At 45.0% G+C, this 22,090-nt stretch overlaps 1 protein-coding gene across 2 annotated transcripts in view; it reads right to left on the reverse strand.

The window, feature by feature from the left end:
• Positions 1-3,868: 3,868 nt before the first annotated feature.
• Positions 3,869-22,090, reverse strand: part of CNNM2 (cyclin and CBS domain divalent metal cation transport mediator 2) — a 122,232-nt gene continuing 104,010 nt past the window's right edge. Inside the window, exons 5-8 of one of the 2 annotated variants that reach the window (XM_006182980.3) lie at positions 12,038-12,131; positions 9,199-9,264; positions 5,339-5,523; positions 3,869-4,706 (exon numbers count right to left, since the gene is read on the reverse strand). In XM_006182980.3, the coding sequence (XP_006183042.2) occupies positions 4,497-4,706; positions 5,339-5,523; positions 9,199-9,264; positions 12,038-12,131 (555 nt within the window). In that variant the 3' untranslated portion in view covers positions 3,869-4,496. The remainder of the gene's footprint in view (positions 4,707-5,338; positions 5,524-9,198; positions 9,265-12,037; positions 12,132-22,090) is intronic. The other variant, XM_032491017.1, reaches the window with a different exon arrangement.

Consider the following 22,090-nt stretch of genomic DNA (forward strand, 5'->3'; position numbering starts at 1 on the left):
TGGGAGCAAAGCTGCTCCAAGCTCCGCAGCTGCTCTGAACTGCCATCTTCACCCTGTTCTTAGGGCTGACCAGGGACTCTGGCCTGTCTGGACAAAGAGAAGGAAAAGCAGCAGGTGCGTACTCACTGCAGGAGGAACGCCTGCACGGGCTGCAGGAGGACGGGAGGCCCGCTGCCACAGCCCCGGGCAAGCTTCGGGTGCCCCACACACCCTCAAAGGGAGGCAAATGAACAGCATCCCGGAACCCTCTGAACTCATCACTCCTATCAGCCCGCTCCAATACAGAAGACGCGTGGAAAGATAGAGATTTGCAAATGGCCCTGAGGTATAAAAATCCACTGAGTAGGTTGCTCGTTGATACATTTAGGTCAGAAAAGTTTCTGAATCCCCAAATCACTTTCATATTGAACTCTCTAAATCCCTCCTACTTCTGGGTGAACCTACAACCCAGCCAAATGCCCTTGCTGGATAGACGCACCACCAGTCCAGAGGCCAGCATAGAACCATACCTGACCCAAGACAGGAGCCTGTGTCTTCAGTAAAAAGTGAGCACTGGCGCCGCAGAAGCTGGACCACCAGCTCAGCCTCAGCGCCCTCAATACTCCACAGAGAAAACCAGTCTGGGATCGAAGCTAAGAGGGGAGTTGCTCCCGCTCTCCCGCCACTGGGGGCTTTGTGCTGTGGGACGTGCACCGAGCCAACCCTCCCTGGTGGCCTCTTGCTTAGAACCCCAGGGAAACGAGGTAAGCACCTTCCTGGGCTGGTCCAGGTGGGTCCTCTGCCCGTGACCAGCTCTGGGGAGCACTGGAGGAATCGCGGTCCCCTAGCCCAGGAAAGATGGCCACAGATCCCTGGCTGGTTTTCAGAAGACGACAGAGTTGGGTTTTGTTTTTGTGTTTGTCCAGCCAGGACCCAGTCTCAACCAGCCAGGGCCTACTTAGGTCTGCTCCTCAACCTGAGGGAATTCGAGGGCAGAAGTTCATGGTCCCTGCTTAGCCTAAATTCCTGTTGCTTCATTTCCTAAGGAAAATGCAATTCTACTTGGAAAAGCTGGTCCTTTAGTCGTATGGTACTGGGAACAGCACAGGTAAATACAGTCACAGTTAATGTTCCATGTTAGTGTGAAGTTCTGCATTCAACACCTGCACCAAAATTCTTTGAAATAACATTAGAAAATGGCAAGATGCCTGCCCCTCCCACTTGGGGAAGACAGCTATGTCAGCATGGGCACTGAGCTCTCTTCCAGAAGTGAGGTGAGGAGGGAAGGGAAAGAGTTAAATGGGGTGCTCTTTCCAATTCAAATTAGGTAAGGAGCAAGGCTTAACTGAGTTAACACCCCAATATCCATGCACAAATCTTAAGGGAAGGAACCTCTAAAGCGGTAGGAAAAATGCCTCTCCTTACAAAGAGAACACAGACTGTCCTGGGAATGTTGAGATCCTGGGAATCCGGTCCTAGGAGGAACCTTTGGGATGCTGCAGCCACTGCTTAGGGGCAGGAGGAGGCCCTCCCTCGTCTCGCAGTTGAGGCAACGGAGGCCACTGAACAGGAGGGAGTCCCTGGGTCTGACGAGGCCCTGCGTCTGCTCCACAGCCCACTCCCATCCATGCTTACAAAGCCAGCAGCCCCAGGAGAGGACAACCCACCAGTGGTGCTGAGGACTGGCCACTGCACATCAGGCTCAGCTATCTGATGGCCTTCCTCTGCCATGCTCCCATTTACTTTATAGACACAAACTGCATAGACCTTCTAAGCCAAAATCCTTCTCCTGCTGCCCCACAGAAGCAATGAGCCAGTGTTTCTCCCTCAACAGCCTGGAATTAGTTTCCAGAGGGCAAGTGGGGCCCAGAAGAGGAATCTGTTGCTCAGATGTTGAGCTAACTTATCATCTGAAGAGTCTGCAGCTTCCCCCCAAAACAGATGTTAACTGTAGCCAAATGTTAACCTGTATTCTTTCAGGGACCGGACAATATATTTTGGATTTCCTGTTGTTATAAAACAGTGTGAATAATCAAAGGTAAAGAGTGGTTTATAGAAAATAAATATGAACTTGGGCGGCTAAAATTTCATCCTTGGGGAGCCCTGCTACCGAGCCCCCTGCCACATCCTTTATACAGAGGTCTTTTCAAAAAGCCACACACTAAGCAGGTAAGACAGTATTAAAAAGTTTTCTTTCTCCCTGAAGTCGAGAAGCCAGCAGCTGGGATCCTCTCAACAGAGCTTTAGGATTCATAAAGGAGCAGTGGGGCTCTGAAAAAGACCCAACACAGTAACGCTGACTCCGGGGCTCCCTCCAGTAGCCGCATCAGAAGGGGGCTGTGTGGAGAAACAGATTGGCCATGGGAGTCAGACAGGCAAAGATCCTGGAGGCCAGAGGAGCCAGGGCTGGCAGCCAGCCCCCACCAGACCACAGGGACGGCCAGTGCAGGCCGGCCCCAAGCATGCTGTGGTGGTTGGGGCAGAAGCCTCCTCCCCAGCAAAGCCCAAGTTTCATTTCATTACAGGCAACTCCCTGTCATTTCTGCGCCCCTTACACACAGTCCCAGTTCCTGTGTCTCGTCACACTGGCGCTGTGCTCAGCTAAACGCTTAAGGAAGTGGGACCTTTACACTTGGACAGATCCGTTTATAAAAGGGGATGATCACATGGGGTCCCCACATCAAGCTACATGGGGGGAGTGCCATCCCACGGTGGCCAACTTGAGTGCCAGCAGCAGGCCACTCTGCCCTCTTAGGGGGCACCCTGTGACTTCTGCCAGGGGAGGCCAGTGCTTCCCTTGCTAAGGGGCGTGACATCTTCCAAAGAAGCCACTCCAGGACTGAATCCCAGAGGACGCACTGCGCCAGGCATGCATCTGACACTGGAGCCACCAAGCTACTCACTGGGAGGCAAGCCCAGCGTGGTGCTGGTTATTCCTCAACCGCAGCTCCCACCCCTAGAGCCGAGCTGGGGTGCACAGTCCTACCTGGAGGAGGGAGAAGAAAACTGCCGCTTAGCCCCGGGGCTTCTCTTCGTTCAGTGAGACCCACTGGAGGAAAAGCTATCTTCTTGCCTAGTGACTGGATGCAGCGTGGACTAATAGCTCTACGTGGGAAGTGTAGTCAGTAGGAATTCATTTCAGTGTTCAATGTTGCCGACAAAATGCACACATCCCTTGGGTTAACACTTAAAACATAGGTAAGATAGTTAATAACACAATCACTCAAATACCTCCTGACATAAATTTCACTACACGTGATGAATTTGGTATTAAAATAAGACGGAGACACACATGAAATGGCCACAACACACATTTGGTTTCTGAATCCCTGTTTGGGGCCGATCTGACCCTGGCTGTACAGGCAGCCTCTGTGGTGTGGGCCGCATCTGAGGCAGGAGGCACAGAGGTCCCCATGGGCCCAAAGACAGAGAGGAAGAGGGACAGTCGGCTCCCTGGAAGGAATGGCAGGGGTTGGCAGCCCCCAGAGTTCCCTCCTTTAAATACATGGGTCTAGGAATGCCTTCTCGGCACAGAGCACAGCTGGAAGGTCCAACTCCTTTTCTGACAATGACACACGTCCCAGCAGGAAGGGGAGGAGCATGGACTCCACACCACCAGTTTACTCAAAAGCCCTGTGGAAGATTTCCATTTGGCATCTGTGTAGCAGCATCTTGGGTTAACAAGAGCAAGGACGGGGAGGCAGGGGGCGGCGTTCTGCAAGCTGGGGCGCTGGGGCGGGGAAGAGCCCCGGCTGTAGGAACGTCGGGGTGAAGTCACCTTGCCTCTTGCCAATGATAAACCATCGGTTTAAAATTCGTTAACATTCATTTTGGTGATAAAAATTCCTTAGAGTGGGAGCAAAATCACATTCCAAGCAAACATTAAACCTTTCTGAGAGAAAGAGACACCGTTAGACATTAACTTAAAACAACACTGAGCTCAGAGAGACGACTGCGGGTCCCTGCGCGGGCCCCAACTGCAGTGCCGGCAGGTCTGTGTCAACGCAGTTTTCATTCATCCTTCAAGTTCAACATCGACACCCACTGGGGCACAGAGGAAGGGTGCGCTCTCCCTGGGGGGCCCAAGGAAGGCCCCTGGAGGGGCAAGTCCATCCTCTTAAGGTCACATCATGGGGTCACAGCAGAGTTTTGACAGAATCACTTAAAACTCTGCCAAAGACACTTTTTAAAAACATAATCTCTCGAAAAAAAATCGCGACAATTTTCAACTTCATGCAAATCGAGGGAGGAGGAGAGTGAATAATGGTAAAAGGTACAGCTGAAAAAATAAACATGATTCTATTTGGGCGGAAGGAGTTCCTCTCCACAATCTCGAATGCCATGCCCCAGCTGTGTGTCTCACGACTCCTGCCCTCCCCAGCCTCCTCTGCTGCTTCCAGGAAGGGGACAAAGTCTTTGGTCTCAGGATGTTGCAGGATGCAGCGTGGCACACAAGCTCACCCCAACGGGGCTCACAGTCAGACGCCGGGGCCGGGGCATGGGGGCGGGCGGGCGGCCTAGATGGCGCCTTCGCTGTGCAGGCTGTGGTTGGCCTTGCTGTGCGTCACACAGTTCTGTTCGTTAAGCAGGTTGGCCGTCTCGTCTGGCAACCCGTCATGCAGCTCCGTAAGAGTCAATTCAATTTTAGTGTTTTCACTGTCTGAAGACTGAGGAGTTTTGTCCATCCGGGATGCCATCAAGGCATTTTGGTATTGCTGTCTTGAGATCTGGGGCCAGGAGATGGTAGAGAAAACAAACTGAGAGAATGCTTAATTGTTAGGCCCACTGGTTTCCACCTGGTATTATGACACCTTAAATCCCCCCAGAGGCCCCTGGCAGTTGCTCTAGGAGAAAATCATCCTTATAACTGAGCCACTTTTTTAAAGTTCAGGTTGACTCTGGTGAAAAAGTCAGTTTCTACAGATAGAAGTTGTTTTCAAATGTCTCAAAATTTCACAGAGACTTAGAAAACGGACATAGTCTTCCATCAGCTGAAGCTGGTTTGTTCCCCAGAAGCCGTCTTTATTTCAGACAAAGAACCCCGTTTCCAGGGCAGGGACTAGCGGAGGATTCTTCCCACCCCATCTCAGCAAGTCTTTCAGAGCCACAAGCCCGTGAAGACTGGCTGGGAAGGTTTACTTTTTCTCACCGTCTCCAGCTCTCATTCCCTGAAAAAGCCACTTGGGATGTGGCAGCTCATTGGACAGAGCCAAGGAGATCCATGCTTTTCCCAGCCTGAGTCTTGGGCAAGAAGCTGGAGGCAGGGCACCCGCCAAACGACCACGGGAAAGCTCCCAACGCTCACTGCGGAAGCTGACCGCCACCTGCCAGGCCAGGCCAGGCCGCCCTCGCCTCTTACCTTAACGAACTGGAGATCAGAGAGGGCTCGCACTGAGTAGTCAGGGATATAGACTTGGAGGAATGAAGAGTTGAGCTGATTATTGCTGCTCCCCAGCGTTGGTGTTATCGCGTCAATCCGGTCACTGCGACTGAGAGAGTCCGAGTGATTCAAGCCACACGGGCGAGGAGGTGACTTGTTTTCACCTGGAAAGGAGGAAGGAAGAAAAAAAAAAAAAAAACCCAACCACCTTTTAAGTGAGGTAGATATAACTTAAAGTCAGTTCTTTATTTTCCAAATAAGAAGGTAATAACGAACAGACAAGCGCAATCAACTTATACCAGATGCCTCAATGGGGCGGGTGCTCGCCTGCAGGGCCCCGGAGAGCACGTTCACGGCCGCCCCTCAGACACGGTTCCTTAGCTCAGCTGCCCGGCCGGCAGTGTGGACAGACCCAGGCCTCCCTGGTCTCCCCGAGGCGGCGCAGACCCCGCGGCCGTGCTACGTCAGCAGCACAGACTGGGGAGGCGAGCCTGAGACACTGAAGTTACTGGACACAAAACCAGGCCTGCGAAGGCAGCAGTTCACTATTTTGCCAGAAGCAAATAAAGGACTCTTGAGAATGTTCACAAATCAAGATGTGTTCTAAAGTCATCCAAACAGTTCTGTCTGCTCATACCGTACCTCCCAGCCAAACCTGTTATCTTTGCCTCTGACCCCAAAAGCACCCCCGGCAGGCAGCCCGAGGACATCACAGGGTTTCAAGAACGCTGGAAGACACCAAACCCTAGAAGGTTTGATTAGGTTCCCTTCAGTGAGCCTGGCAGTACCCTTTCATTAAAACAAAGTGGAAGGAAATTCAGATGAGTCTAAGTGCTGCTGCTCTCACAGGCAAGTTCACTACAGCTTCTAATAAATTCCATTAAAAATAAAACCCATCTCCCCCGTCAAGGCATCTTCCATCTTTGCTCTTCTGATCAAACCTATTGCACAAATATCAACTGGGAGCCCACACTGGACAGCTCCTGAATTGTACACTGTCCCACAATGCCCCAGGATCACAGGGGACCAGTTTTCCCCCCGATGGTTGGCTCCTCTCTGCAATGTGTCCCTGACTGGCTCTCAGCTGGTCCCACCCTTCAACCACTGGGAAATCTCTCATCACGTTCATCAAAATCTGCTTCCCCAAATGACAATCTCCCCTCCACTCGATGGAGCTCCACCAAGTAACTTTTATTCCTCAGCTACTTGGAATAGCCGTCAGAAGTCTAAAGATAGTTCTCCAGGCTGAATAACTCAACCATTCTTCACATGTTTCTTCCCCCCCCCGACCCCATCTGACCACCATCTGAGATTCCATCCAGCAAACGTCCCTCTTAGGATACGACATGTAGAACAAAACACTTGCCAAAACATGGCAAGTCCCCAAGGAACCCCATACGATGAGTTCAATTTCTCCTTAAATTTTCATGTCACCATTTTCTCTACAATTTTCGTGTCATGAAATTCTCCATTGTTCGTCAAAATTACACTCGGCGGCAGATCCTCTTGTTGCCTCCACTTATCCATGAGAACAAGGCAAATTGATAATTTATCAGATGCTTTTCTCTTTAGCAGGACAGAACTCTGACCCAGCTTTGCTAAGCCTCAGATTCCCTATCTGTGAAAGGCGGATAACAGTACCTGCCTCATAAGGTCTGATGAAGATTCAAAATGAGATCAGATAAGTGCCTGATAACTGAGCCTCGGTAACATTGCTGTACTCTTCTCCATGAGCGCCATCCCCGACCTCTCCGCTGTGTGCCTACCCTCAGGATCAAGCTTCTCTGTGCTTGTGATAACTTCACGCTGGCTGATGGCGGATGAAACAGCTCTTTGAAGCAAGGCATCCCACAGTATCCCTGGGCTTTAGCCCCAGATCTACAGGTGCTTCTGAAATGGTCATTTACTTCTGCGTGTTACAATTTAAGGTTATAAAAACAAAACATTTAAAGGGTCCTTTGCTTATTGACCAGACCCTATGCGCAGGACTTCTCAGTCTCCTGTTATTTCCTCCTGAAGAGGATTACAGGGCAAATTCTCTGGTCTCCCAAGGTATCTAGACTCGCTGTCAGCTTCCTCTCAACCCACTGCCCTGTTTTTTTGTGAGATGAACCCTCTCCGTTGCCAGGAACCCACTGCCTGGTGTCACAGCCGGAGAAGCAGACCCTGTCTTCCAGGATGTCTTCTGCAACCTGACGGGAGCCCAGCATGACCAGCCTTTCACCGGCAGGCAGGGAGACACTTGAGTGTTCACACCGAAGAGAGCAAAGGCGTGAAGTGGCCACCCTCGACTTCAGGTCATGTTTTGTTGCCAAATTTACATAAATTTGAAGTAATTATGAAATATGAAAAAAACTTTCAATTTTAATTCCTCTTAGGCCTTCTCAGAATTATTTTCTTCCTGCTTTTTGTCTTGGCTTATTCATTCTACCTAGGAATCCTTTCTTTTGCTAGTGAGCTAGAAAGATACAACAAAGGAACATTCCTAGCCTCCTCCCTTGGAACCACCAGGCTGGAATTCACTGGTCTAGTTCAACTCCCATTTATTAGTTATCATGTGATTATAATGCCAGCATCCCTAAAGACCTGGAACCACAAAACATATTTTCCTATTACTGGATCAGAATGGAGTGGGCAGAGCTAAGAAATCTCTAAGTTCTCCAAAAAAAAAAAAAAAAAAGTAAAACACAAATGAGATTTCCATGATCTTCACTCAAAAGTCACTCTACATCATCAATGACATTTTAAATAGGTAACAGATGCCAGCAAATAAAATGGGGAGGAAAAAATACAAACATACATGTAAGTAAATACACATTCATGTGCATATCACGTGTGTGTATACATACACGTATGAATCTATGTGTATACTCTGTCAGCTGGTCTGATTCAAATAGTCCTACGAATAGTATCTTACGCCCAATATGCCCAAACACCCCATGTTTTTTAAGAGCAGAGATCTAAGGGAATATTAGCTTCTAAGTATTGCTTCCTTTACCAAGTATCAGGATGTTAGAGTTTTGCTGAAACTGGATTATGAAATAAATGCACATTTCATCAGCCAGATTTAAAAATATAAGCTGTATGGAACCAAATAAATACAGAAAAGTTGTACTACCAAATAGGGAAGCCCAGCAATTTTAATTAAAGAGAGATTAAACCTTTGCCTTTCTTTTTAGCAGCTGGACATATGAGTCAGGCACGACCAAGCTCCTGCAGGGCAGTAACCAGCAGCTGGTTAGGAATGTGCACAGTGCTAATTTCAAAACAGAGAGGGAGACAGGAGAAGCAGGGCCACCTGCCTGACAGAGGGCAGAAATACGTGCGCCTCGTTCACACGGATGCCAGGAAAAGGACCAATGGAACAGGGATGCTCGGGCCTCCGCAGATGGGGTACCAAGAAAAGTTCAGAGCCCTTCAGGCTTTTGGCTGAGTGTATTCTGGAGAGGTATCCTCAGGTTTTGAGGCCCCTGGGGCCTCATGACTTTGCTGAGATCACAGAAAGTATCGGGGGGCAGCCCTCTTTTGCTAGCCAGAAAATCCAAGGTCAGCAGTGTGGGTGGGACAACAGGAACACCGAGGACCTGTGTCCCCTTCCAGGGTCATCACTGTTCATCTTCCAAGATGCCCTTCCGTCTCCCAGGCCCTTTCCATCTGTGGGGGGCTTATGCCTTCCTGGACAGCTCATCGTTAAGTCATAGAAACATGGAGTTCTAGAGCTCAAAGAAAAGCTGAAAGCGGCCTTGACCAAATAAAGGGAGCAGACCTGGCCAGCCGGGCTTTGGCGGGGTCAGGGGAGGCAATCAGAAGAATTATGAAAAGGAAACATGCAGAATTACCTGGAGAACCTGCTGCTAACAACTCTGTTCTGCTGACAACAAAGGTACGAGACAGGGACAAAGGAACTGAAAAATGGAGAAAAACAGGGTGAGACCGCATCAAAAAGCAAGAAAGGAGATCTCTGTAATCAGGGGACAGGAGTGGATACCTGTTCTCCCAATGTGAGCATTCAATTCTAGAAATGCAGAAGCCTGTATGATATGATACAGACAAAAAGAACACACTCTACTTTCCAGGAAGAATACAGGGAGGCAGAAATCAGGAGAAATCCAACTCACGTGCTTCTTTACTAAACCAGAAATCTCTTAAGCCACTAATACCCAATTGGGGTTTATAGCTCAAAACGTGCTCTTAAGAATGTCAATCCCAGCCAGCCACACCGAGGGGAGCTCGATTAATCAACTGCCCCAAGAGCGGGACCCAGACGCAGCGTCCCTGTCCATGGCAAGCAATTAATTACACAAATCATTTCCATTCTTAATGAAGACTGACTAACTTTTGACCTGATGCTTTGAAATTCCAAAGTACTCTGAAGCAATTCAAAGTGTTAGTGGAAGGGAACTAAAGCACATCATACACAGACTTCCTGGGAATGGCAGACCGAAGCCATCCTCAACATCGCCTCCACCTGACTGAAAAGTCGGTCAACACACCCTGCCAGGCAGGAGTCATATGTTCTGGATAGGGTTTCTTTTTTTTTTTTAAATTGAGGCATAATTGGCATAAATGGGCAGGGCTTGATGACTAATTACTGTAGGATCTTTCTAGGCAATCAGTCACACATAGAAATATTATCTTGAGATTACTGTACTAACTGCATCTCTCAATGAATATACAAAATCCTGAATCCTGATTGTAAAGTCAAGTAAAACACCGTGCTCTATAGTAAGATGCTACTAATGAAACTCCCTCCCTTCCTAGCATTTCCAGACTGGGGAAGGCCACAGAAGCCCCACACACTTTCCACGTGGAAGGCCCGCTCTTCAATTCCTTTTCTGAATGGGATTTACCCTTATATGAATCCACAGCTCAATACGAACTAGGCTAATATTCAGGTTTCAAGAACTAGCAATCAATAACATGCAACTCTACTCCTCCAGCTTTCTTTTCAAAACCACCTTATAAATCCAGTTCTGCTAATCTGGGGCTAATTTAAGGTTGGTTGCTGAGCAATGGTCACAATCTCAACCCCTACCTGTGTTACACAAACATTTCTTCTGGGGCCGTGAAGGTTACAAAGCACTCGTGTGAGTGTCATCGCAGTCTATTCTTCTAACAATCACAGGAGGTAATCTTAGACCCTTTTAATAATGAAGAAGCCAAGGGCCTTTCTCAAAGTCAGGTCACCCATCAATGATGGAACTGAGGCTGTCACCCAGTCTTCCTGACCTAGTTAAGAATCTTCCTGTCCCCTCACCAGTAGTGAAAAGATAAGCTAACCTTCAAGTTTACAGCAGACACTTACTAAGTAAGGGAGTTACACTGGGAGTTGGTCAGGACTTGACAATGGGGACACTGGTCTATTGACTCAAAAACCTGCACCAGAATAATGAGAAGCTGCATCTGGGGTACGGGAGGCTTAGAAATGTGACAGGAATTTTTGACATTTCTCTGGCTTTCTAACTCTCACATCTTTGGGTGCCTGAGAAATTATGTGGCGCATAGATAAGGTCCAACATCATGAACCAGACCTGTCTGGAGGTGTCCCCTCCCCTTTTAAAACCAGGTTTCAGAAGTGCCAGCATTCTTTCAGGATGGGCTATTTTTAAGTTTGAGGTTTTTAACAGTTATTTCCTAGCACAGCATGTCATTTGGTGTTTTGGCCACAAGGTGGTACTCCAGCCCCTTTGTTTACCTGTCTGCCCTGTTCAGCCAGGGTGAGGTAGCGAGAACACATTTATGCAGCAAAGCCAGCAATGTCAAGAAGGACCCTTGAAGTCCCATCCCAAAGGTGAGCCAGGTACCCGTGTTTGCTGCCATCTTGTGCTCAGAGCACTTAGCCTGTGGCACCCTCACCTTTAGTTGCCTGACTCAACCGGCCAGCTCTCTAGTTAAGAAGAGTTGGCTATAGGCAATGGGTATACGTTAACAACCTCAATCAACCTCAGAAAAAATGCAAATTAAAAAAATGTCCAGAATAGTTAACATCGAAAAGATTCGACAGTATCATGAGGTGGCTGAGGAACACCTGGAACCCTCATCCGCCCAGGCACAGCCACTCTGGAAAACATTTGGGCAGCAGCTACTAAGGCTGATCCTGCAATCTCGCTCCTACATACACACTCAGCAGAAATGTCTTCACCAAAAGACATGTACAGTGTTCACAGCCACACAATTCATAGGAACCCCCAACGGGAAATTACCCTGGTGTCCATCAGCAATGAAAAGGATGAATGCACAGAACACTGTATAGCAATGAGAAGAAACTAAGTAAAAGCACACACAGCAGGACTGTTGAATGTGACAAGGACAACACTGGGTGTTGAGAAGCCAGGCTCAATGTACTACATCCTGTATAATTCCGTTTAAATAAAGTCCCAAAATAGGCAAAACCAGTCTATGCTGAGAAGTGAAGATGGTGGCTACTTTTGAGAGATAGTGACTAAAAGGAGTGCACTGGTGGGGGTTTCTGATGTCCTGTCTCCTGATCTCCTGTCTAAACTACACACTCTGAACATTCATGGAGGTACACATGATTTGAGCAGTAATTTTTGTATACATGATATATTTCAATAAAAGTTTTAAATAGGGTAAGCTGGCAGGCACAAAGAGAAAGATGACAGCAGGGCATTATTTCCTGAGACACGGCCCTGCCCAGAGGCCAAGAAGGAAACTCACCTGGAGAGGCTGTAAGGGCCATTACACCATAGTATGAAAAAGCACTGGCTTCAAACTTCATACCTTCTTTCCCAGCTTCCACTTCCACCTTCCCCTGGGAAAAGAAAAAGGGAGTGTTTTCAGTCCAATTACATGAAACCTCTTTGCCAACTCTATGTAAGATTTGGGTCCTTCTTCAGATTGTGGTCTAAATTTCCTTCCCAACAATCCCAAAGGGGTCAAAAGCCTCAGATAATCTTTCCCACTTAGACAGAGGAGAGGGTCAGTTCATCTTAAATATGAAAAACTGGATTTAGCTGGAAAGGCAGAGGTGACAGCAATGTGATGTTTAATTTCTATGAGTCCCAGCATCCCAGTTCGTGAATTCTTCAGGAGCCCTCCCAGTAATAAAAAGATGGAGTTCTTGCTCCATCTGTGGGACAAACACTGAGAAGTGCTTGGTGATGGTCACCCGAGAAGAGCCCGAGTCTGAGCAGAGTCAGGTCAAGAGTCAACACGGTTTGTGACCATGGAACAGAGAGGACTAAACTGGCTCCCAGGGGCAGAACTCACTCTGATCTCACTAGCACAGGTCCTGACCAACTGAGCACACATCTCGCTGGCCAATGGTGGTACCTCCTCTTCTCTCAAAAAGGCATCTTAAGAAAGTCTCCTTCCGACAGGACAAAACCCTCTCCGAAGGTTCTCCCTTTTCTTTCCTTTCTCTAACTTGACCACAACTTCTCCTTCCCTCTTATCAGTTCCTCTGGGGCAGACTGACTGCGCCTTATTCATCCCTGTAGCCTAGGGTTCACCACAGCCCCTTCCTGGTCAGTGCTCAGCACGCATCTTCCGGGCTACTGGGATATACTCGTAAGTGAGCTGCATTATAGATTTCCAAGCCAAGGGTCAGATGGCTGCTGTTCATCTCTCCTCTAATTGCTGCCTCTCCAGTAAGAGAGTACCTTGGTGTGCAGCCTTCACAACGGGTAGACAAAAACTGAGCTACCATTTATTGAAAAGGAACTGTGCTAACAATTCAGTGTTTTATTAATTCATTTAATGCTCACAGCTCTACGAAGCAGACAATCACCACCCTCTTATAAATCAGGAAAGATGAAGTAACCAAAGAACGAGCTCTTAACCAACAAGCTACACTGTGCCACCTGCTAACGCCAACTCTATTACGTGACCACTGCTATCAGCCTACACTAAATTCCCAAGTATGGAAGCCCTTTCTTAAATCTCTTCCTCAGAAGACCATCTGTCGTCTCTCTTCACTCAACAGAAGTATGGCTGTTACCAATGTCCAACCAATTCTCTTGCTATAATATAAAAATCAACCTGCAAACAAATTGGTACTAAAAATCCTGACCATGCGGGGTCCTACAGGTTCCTGTTATGCATAAATTTTATGCAGGAAGGAAAATCTAAGGAAGAGCAGGATCTGAGCCGAGAAAAGGGAACGGTGTCAAGGAAGGTCGGGATGGGTGACAGCAGACAGCCAGGCTCACTGGGTTTGCAAGGGAAGAAGGGTTTAGAAAAGCAGCTTGGTGAGCAAGTCAGACTATGGAGCTCCTTGAATGACAGGCTAAGGAGCTCAGGTTCTTGAGCAGAGGAATACGGCTGTGGGAAGGTCAAGTCTAGACTAGAGCAGTAGCCATGGGGCTGAGAAAACGTTGCTAGAGACACTACAGACAAGGAATCAACATGATTTGGTGGAACCACAAGGGAGGAAGAAGGGTAAAGGGGGGGGGGGTGTCAATAATCATGAGAGAAATCTGCTCTGAGTGACTTGAAGACTGGGGACCCCAAGCTTAGAAATGGAACAGCTGGGAAGGGGCTGAATCCCTGGGGAGTAGGAGAGGAGAGGAAGAATTGCAGGAAACAAGGCCTTTTGAAGAGTCCATCAAAAAGGCTGGAAGGGAAGAATGAAGGTCAGGGAAAAGGTCAAACCTGGCAACAGGTATCTGGGAGACGGTAAGAGGAAGTCCATGGACAGAGACAAAGGGTAACTGCAGCCCGTGACCCAGGACAGGAGGAGAGAAGGAAACCCACATGGGACCAAAGGGCAGCAGGCACAAGCAGAACCAGGCAACTGTCCCCATGGGAACTCAGAGAGGGAAGGACCTCAGGATAAAGGGCTGGTCAGAGAGTCACAGAGGAGCCCCCGGGGGCCGGCAGGACAACTTTCCTAAAGGGATCAGAGGTTGGAGGGGAAGGCAGGGAGGGCAGGTGGGACACAGCACAGGCGGCAGGTCCCCGAGTGCAGATGGCCTCAGGGCAAGAGGGAAGTTAGTGTGGAGGGAGACACAGCAGGAACTCGGGGAGCCAAGGTCAAGACCGGGCAGGGAGTATGGGGGTCAGGGCAGAGTGACCGACCTGAGAGGGGCAGGGTCCCCCAGGGAGGAGGGGAAGGGACATGACACTCAGAGACGGTGAGCAACAAGACGGAAGCGCCGAGGGTGTGCCTTCTCCATTACTTATCCATCTCCTCATGGACTGATCCTTGATTTTGTATCAAGAGTGAGGATGCATGAAAACATCTGCCTCTGGTTGTAAGCTCAGCAGTGGCTGCAGGGCCATCTCATAACCCGAATTTCTATGCAGAAAACCAGGAGGAAGGACCAAAGGCCACGGAGCCTCCTAACAACTTCCGTCTTTATGGATCTCCAGTTGATCCAGATTTTTTTTTTTAAACAAGCCACAGGGCCTTCTGTGTTCTGTGTCCCCACAAATGGGTGTCAGTTCCCAATTCTTTTGTGATCAACTGTCAGAACCAGTGGGGCAACAGTCACTCCCCAAAAGACTGAATACCTGGTCTACCTCTCGGAAAGGAGCTATTCCTGGGGCAGGACTCATGACTCCCATGCTCAGAACCTCTACCTAGCAGACTGAAAGGCAGAGATCCCCAGCCCTTATTGTGCCCTGGAAACACCTGGGGATTAAGAAAACCACTGCTGTCTGGCTTCCAGTCCCAGCATTCTGATTTACCTAGTGTGGTTCTTAATCGAGCTCTCTGGGTGACTCTCGCATGCAGCAAAGTTTGGGAATCACTGCTTTAAGGCTATTTGTGATCAACAGCCCCAGCTTGGGAACCTCTGTGTAGCCTGGCCTCTCACGAGACTCGCCCAGAAGCTGTGAATCTGAGATTTAAACCAGGACAGCTGCACAAAGATTCACAGCCACCTCAGCGGATCTCTCCTCTGCCCCTCAAGACGGGGAGGAACTACTCTCTTCCTTCTGGAGTCTACCTAATCCAGAGCCATCAGATTGCCAGGTCAGGAGTTCCCAGCTGCTTGGAATCCAAGAACTAGGAAAATCCACCTTCCTGCTCAGAAACAGAGAGAGGGTTGCCATATTTTTATTTCATTAAGTAAAGATATTTTAAAACACAGCTATCTACTGTGACCATCATTTCACCAAAGCCCAGACATTTTAACCCCCCAAAATATAGAAAATGTATCATTTCAGAATAACACATAGGTCTGTCAGCTGAATACCTACAGCTTTATGAACATCTTACTGCAATCGCCCTTTTCTCATTTTGCCTCAAACTGGTGAAAACTTTGGCAGGTATCAGCATCGAGGAACCCCTTTACTAGACTAATTTCACTGCATTTACAAACCTGCAGGAGAGGAGCGGATCCCTGCCGGTCTTTCGGTTCCAACATTCTGTGATTCTCCAATTCCAAAAGTTTAAAAACTGCCCAGTCCTATATTCCTCTAAAAGAGTGAAGCTTTTCCAGCAGACCAGTTTTAGAAACATCCATAAACACATTTTTTATTCATATATGTGTGTCAATGGCTCAGATAAGAGACCATGTTCGAGTAAACCTACCAGGACACAAAGTAGGGCTGCCCCACGAGGAAGCAGCTTGCCTGGCTCAAAATCAATCAGGTGTCTTCCCACAAAACGACATTTTCCATACCTATAAGTTTTACTTTTGAAACATTCAGAAATTTGCTCTAATCTAGCATATCACCAAATACAAACAAACAAACAAAAACCAGGACAGGACAGACTCCCAAAGAGGAGCCAGGGCTTCATGTTTGCAAATTGACAAAACAGGAAGAAGGCACCCCTGCCCCAAGCAAAGCTGGCGTCCTGGGTAAAGTTACTACCACAGAAGCCTATCTTTCTTTGGAAAAAGGTATTAGATAAGTCTTTTCAACGTTTCTAAGCATCTACAAAGTATTCAACAGCCTCGGGCTAGACCTAGCCCCAAGGTGGAAGCCTGAGCTACCCTGGTTGCACAAACAAGACCAGGTGAACAGCAGAGGTGACACACCCATGGAGGCTGGAGACCCTCAGATACCATATGCTGAGCATCTGCTTGGTCTCTGGCCCACTCTGGGATTGAGTTCTTTTTTTGTTCTGGTTTTTAAAGTCATCATCACCAAGATAGTTTGACATCTAAAAGGAGGTAACTAAATGCCAGGGGCACAAAATGCCAGGTTGTGTTCACCAACACTGCCCAGTAGGAGGGGGGCACCCCCCCGCCGCAGACATCCTCTAGCAACATTTTTCAATCTGGAGTCCACAGATATAGTTCTGGGACTCAGCAAGTTTGCTTCATAAATGTTTAAATTGAAAAAAAATTTTTTTGATGGTCCCAAATTAATTTACACATCTTTCAGGCCATCTGGTTGACCATCTTCTAACCAAATGCTGCCACCAGATGTCAGTGCCAGCCTTTGCCTTTGTGCTCAAATCTCTGAAGAAGTTGCATTTAACTACTGGAATCACTGCGGCTAAGCCTTGGTACTCAACCAACTGGAGCTCGTTAGAAATGAAGCATTTCAGACTTCACCCCAGACGTGCTGAATCCCTAAGGGATTCCCAAGCACATTAAAGTGTGAGAAACACTGAGCCAAAAAGAAAGGAACAGAGGAGGACTAAACATATAAATAATCCAGTCACAGCCAGCAGAGGCGGACTAATAGCACAACATACTGTACAAACACACAGTCACTCAAACTGAGCGCAGGGCTGGAGGGGGCAGTCCTTGCTGGGCACACGGGGACCCAAGTGAGCTTAATCCAAGAGCCTTGGCTGGAGATTCCTGCTACTGTCCTGCGACCAGTGGCACTTTCCTATCACCCACTGTCATTAACACATTTAGAATACTAATTACTAGTTTGTTTTGTTTACAGTTTTATGTAAGCGTTCTCAGCTCGAAGTGTTCAAAAGGAACTTAAATTAGTTTTACATTTATAGGTCTTTAATTTTTTATACGTATTTAATTTTTTAAAAATAGGGTCAACACTAGGTATCCAAGTAATTTTTTTCTTGTACAGGTAACACACCATGCTAAAGACTCAAGAGAGAGGAAACATTATTCACCTACAGCTCAAAAAATCCATGCTAAAGTTTGGTATTGAAGGCTTAACCCTCCCTCCTTCTCCCAATAACAGGTGAGACAATATTAAATATTGTCAAAGGCTGTTTAGTTCTAAGATGCTACCTGTTACCTCCACAAAAGAACAGATTTCACTCCATAGGGAAAAACCCCTTTCTATCACGTCAGAAGCCCTAAAAAGTATCCCAGAACATATGTTGATCTCTTTTCCCCTCTTCCTTATAAAATAAAACAGAACATAAATGTTTTTTTTAAAAAAAAAAAGCCCCAAAAAAGAGGGGATGGGGCAACTGAACAGAACACGTGAGACATGAAATCAACAAAAATTAACACCAGAAAAAAAGTATTCCTTTCTATCAACTATATAATTGGCAAAGAAAAAAGCCAATCTGCTTGATTTCCTATCATTCTTTATATTTACTAAAATCATAATCCAGTTATGTGCTGTGGAAGCACAAGCATGTTATTTTATTTGCTTAGACATTTTACCCTCCAAAGGACCAATAAGTCCTTTACTATAAATACCAATTATATATATTATAAAAATGGTTTATAATAGTTATAACTACATGCACACACTGTCTTTTTTACTTGACATTTTTGTATATGCTTTCTACTTCTTTCATGACCATATAAAGTTCTCTCATACTGAAATTTGATTAGTTTAGACATACAAACTATTTCTACTACTTTATAATTAATAGATTTATGTGCTATAAATCTATTTGCATAGATAGCTTTATAAAAAGCAATTCTTTCTGGAGATGCATGTATATGAGGGACTGTATATATGTATTCCCAAAAGGAAGCTGCCGGTTTAAGGATGTGATTGGTTTTATAGCACTTGTTCTTTCTTGCTCACTGTCATCACGGATTTTTTACAGATTTTTTGGTTTGTTTTCTAAAATCAAAAATGGATGCTTAATTTCATCAGTTGCATTTCTGGTATCTATTGAAATAAGGATTTTTTTCTTTACAGCTTTTCCTAATTAACGTGGCATATTTTAGTTCTGGAGTCCTGAACTCCTAAAATAATCCTAATTCACTCACAGTCACCATGAATAACTTTGGATATGTCATTGGTCTCTAACTGCTACTTTTTCCTTTGGGAATTCTCCATCAATGTGGATAAGTGAGACTGGCCCATAATATCATCAGAGCTTAGATTAGGCTATACAGTCTTAAAGAATGCATTTGACAATCAAATCATCTTGTTTCATTTATATAATATAGAAACTGAGTTCTTTAAAGTCTCAAATTTCTTTTCAAGTGATTCCTTTAATTCTAGTTGATTTTTTTGAGGGGGGTTGGTGAGAACTCCGAGTTTTGTTCTGTTTTTCTCTTATTACATTAATTATGCCAAGAGAATATTGATTTTGTTAATCTTTTAAAAGAACCAGTCTTGATTTTATTTATGGGATGTAAGGCTTTTTCATTTTATTTTATTTTGGGGGTGGCAGAGGTAATTAGGTTTACTTATTTATTTACTTGTTTATTTTTAATGGAGGTACTAGGGATTGAACCCAGGACCTCATGCATGCTAAACACAAACTCAACCACTAAGCTATACCCTCTCCCCAGGGCTTTTTCATTTTAGAAGTTATTTTCATAACAATCTTTATTTAATTTGCTCTTTTTAGTTTGTTCCTTTTCTATTTTTCTGTTGTAGAAAATTAGTCTTATTTCTTGAGTACTTAAAAGAATAAAATTTCTTAGAACTTTGACATACTATATATGGTATTTATATTATTTAACAGTCTTTTATGATATTCTATATATTTTAATGATAGTCTATATTTTCTCCGTGATTCAGTTGCTACTTAGGGTTTTTAGTTTGCCATTAATTCTATTTTTAATGATTATTTATTTAGATAGGTACTACATGCACATGGTAAGAAATTAAAATTTAAAGTGAGAAGTAAGTGTCCCTTCCACCTTATTTCCAGTCCTCCAAGTCTCCTCTTTATAGGCAACGATTATTACCGGTTTCTTTCTTTCTTTTTTTTTTTTTTAAACACAAATGTTATACACTCCATTCTGTACAAACCTTCGTAAGAGAATTGATCACAATTTTTAAATGGCTTAGTACTTTTCAATTGTGCATTTTTATGTCTAATTTTATCTCATTATGATCTCTGCAGTGAGTTTATGAAAGTTCTATCTTTCTGAATTTACTAGAACTTACCTGTAACAGAGTAAATGGCCAATTTTTATGAAGGAGTCACACAGAACTTTCTGAAAGGTATATTTCTCTGGCTTTATATTTAATTTTCTTCAATTTTAAAAATTGTATTAATTACACAATTTAGAACTCTCAACATTTTTTCTTGGTATACCTGCCCTTTATGGTGGTGGAAAAAACTTACACTAAAATTAAGTTCTTATCCATTTCTAGTTTTATATGTGTATTTTGTTAAGTTATTTAAGGCATGTAGAGCCAATAAAGCTTTCTTCCACTATTTATTGTGCTTTTATCACAATACATTTAATTTAAAAATCTACTTTGTCAGATAAAATTTAAGGTTGTATTCTTTTTAAACATATGTAGTGGGACATATGTGCCCCATAACTTACAGAATGTCCTTTCAGTTAAGCTTATTTAATGGTTTGCTTAGAATAGATTAGACTTTATTCCATCTAGGGTTTAAACTTCAAAGTGATGTTTCTATTTATCATTATAAACGTCTTTTAATCATACATATTATAAAAGACTTCCAAACATCAATTTCTTAACAAAAGAGTTTTTCCAGTGTCTGCAGAGGAGGGCAGCTCACTGGCACTGGGACCAGGAAGGGGAGGTGGATATGCTGCTTTTTTTCTGGTTTAATGCTCTTGAAATGCAGTCAAACATGCTCAATAACTTGGTACGAGTTTCCAGTGATGGATTAGCGACATTTTAGGGTGGAACATACTCTAAGTGATGACAGCTGTGCTAGATTGATAAGGTCTTGTGGTATTTCGTTTTGTTATACTCTGGGTCCCTCAGGTAACTAGCTGGCCTGCAAGAACCTGATTTTCACCAAACTCTGTAATTTAAACACCTCCATAAATCCTTTAAATCCAGAACATACACTATTAAAAAAAAACCCATGACATCATCAAGGAACTTGTCACATTTATATAAATATTTAACATGACGTAGGTATTCAAATGCAGGTACATGTACGTAAAAGTCTCATCTTTAAAGATTTACTTATAAAGGGACAAGGAGTCTAAGTCCCTCTTCCATAAAATCTATTTTTAGATCCATCAGCCAGGAAATAGTTTTTTTATATACCAACAGAGCATTACTGAACCACAACTTCATAAATGCTAACTATATAAAAATCGACAATTGAAAGCCACCGAGTTTCTATTATTACCACTGCAATTCACAATGTCAACCCTCAGAGTTCTCCTAAATAACTGTCTTTAATGTAATTCAGTTTCTCTAGGTTTAAGGAATATTCACATCTAGGTTTTATAAGAAACATGAATGTTTCATTCCTTCACTGTAGTAAATAAATTCCTTATGTTCCCCCCACACAGTTTCCAGCTTATCTTCCCCCAGAGAAAAAGAAAAACACAATTCAGAATGAGACTAAGGTTAGTGGAAGAATCAGGGTACTGAATGAGAAACCCTGCAAACAGAAGTTTCAGACAGACTGTGTGAAAGCGGCATATAAGCAGTTCATCTACAGATTTCTCTCCAGTTCTTCACTTCTGCTTCCAGAATTCACCAAACTGTCCAAACACGGGGCATGAACACAACACTTCCCAGAGTTCCTAACATCTAGACATCTGATAAGAGTTATTTTCGAGTAAAAAGAACCTTCTTAATTCATTTAGATACTTGGGACCTTGCTGGACTCATGTAAATCGTAGATGTGCCTACCAAGTGCTAATTACACTCTACCTAGGAAAGTCAACAAGAAATAGGAGAATGCTTAAGGTATTCTCATTCTGAAACACAGAATTCCTATAAATTCTTCAATAAAGAGGTACAAGAAGTCAATAAAACTAGCACTCTATTCACTGTACTGTTGGTCTTCACACCAAGGACTGTGCTGTACCAGTGAAACTGGGATACAGCCAGGGCCCCCTGCCAACTCAAGTACAAAAGCCCCTCAGGAGGCTTCATAATGGATGCACCCTCTCACTTTATATAGTGGCTTATGTTATAGTGAGAAGGAGATAAGTCACCATTGCCATGAGAGACGGATTATCCCATCAGCCCCTTGTTCAGAGTCTGGTTAATAACAAGGGGAAATAAAACCCCAATAATAAATGGATTATTTTGATGGCGTTAAGGGAAGAGATAGTAAGATATCTCTAGGAAGTTGTATAAGATCAAGTCCTAATGAGGGGTGGAAAAAAGAAAAGATGGTAAAAAGACAACCCAAGGAACTCACGACACTTAAGTTTCAAATGCCCAGCCACAATTTGCACACGTACAGGTTAAGTCCCCCAAACTCTCCAAAAAATACAAACAACTGAATTCATCATTCTTCAAATGAATGCCTCATTGCCTCAGCAGTCACTAAGTGCCCATCAGTACTAGAAATTAAAGCAACTGATGACATTGCTTTATACTGACACTATTTTGCAGACGCGAAAACATGGAGAGGAAAGCCTCCCAGGTACAAGGCCACCCCAGAAATCACATATGTAATCCTTGTCCCCGTTCACCTACACCAAGTCTCCTCAGAGCTGGAGGCGGGAGGTTGCTCAA

This window comes from Camelus ferus, chromosome 11 (genome assembly GCF_009834535.1).
Source record: "Camelus ferus isolate YT-003-E chromosome 11, BCGSAC_Cfer_1.0, whole genome shotgun sequence".
Classification (NCBI taxonomy): Eukaryota; Metazoa; Chordata; class Mammalia; order Artiodactyla; family Camelidae; genus Camelus; species Camelus ferus.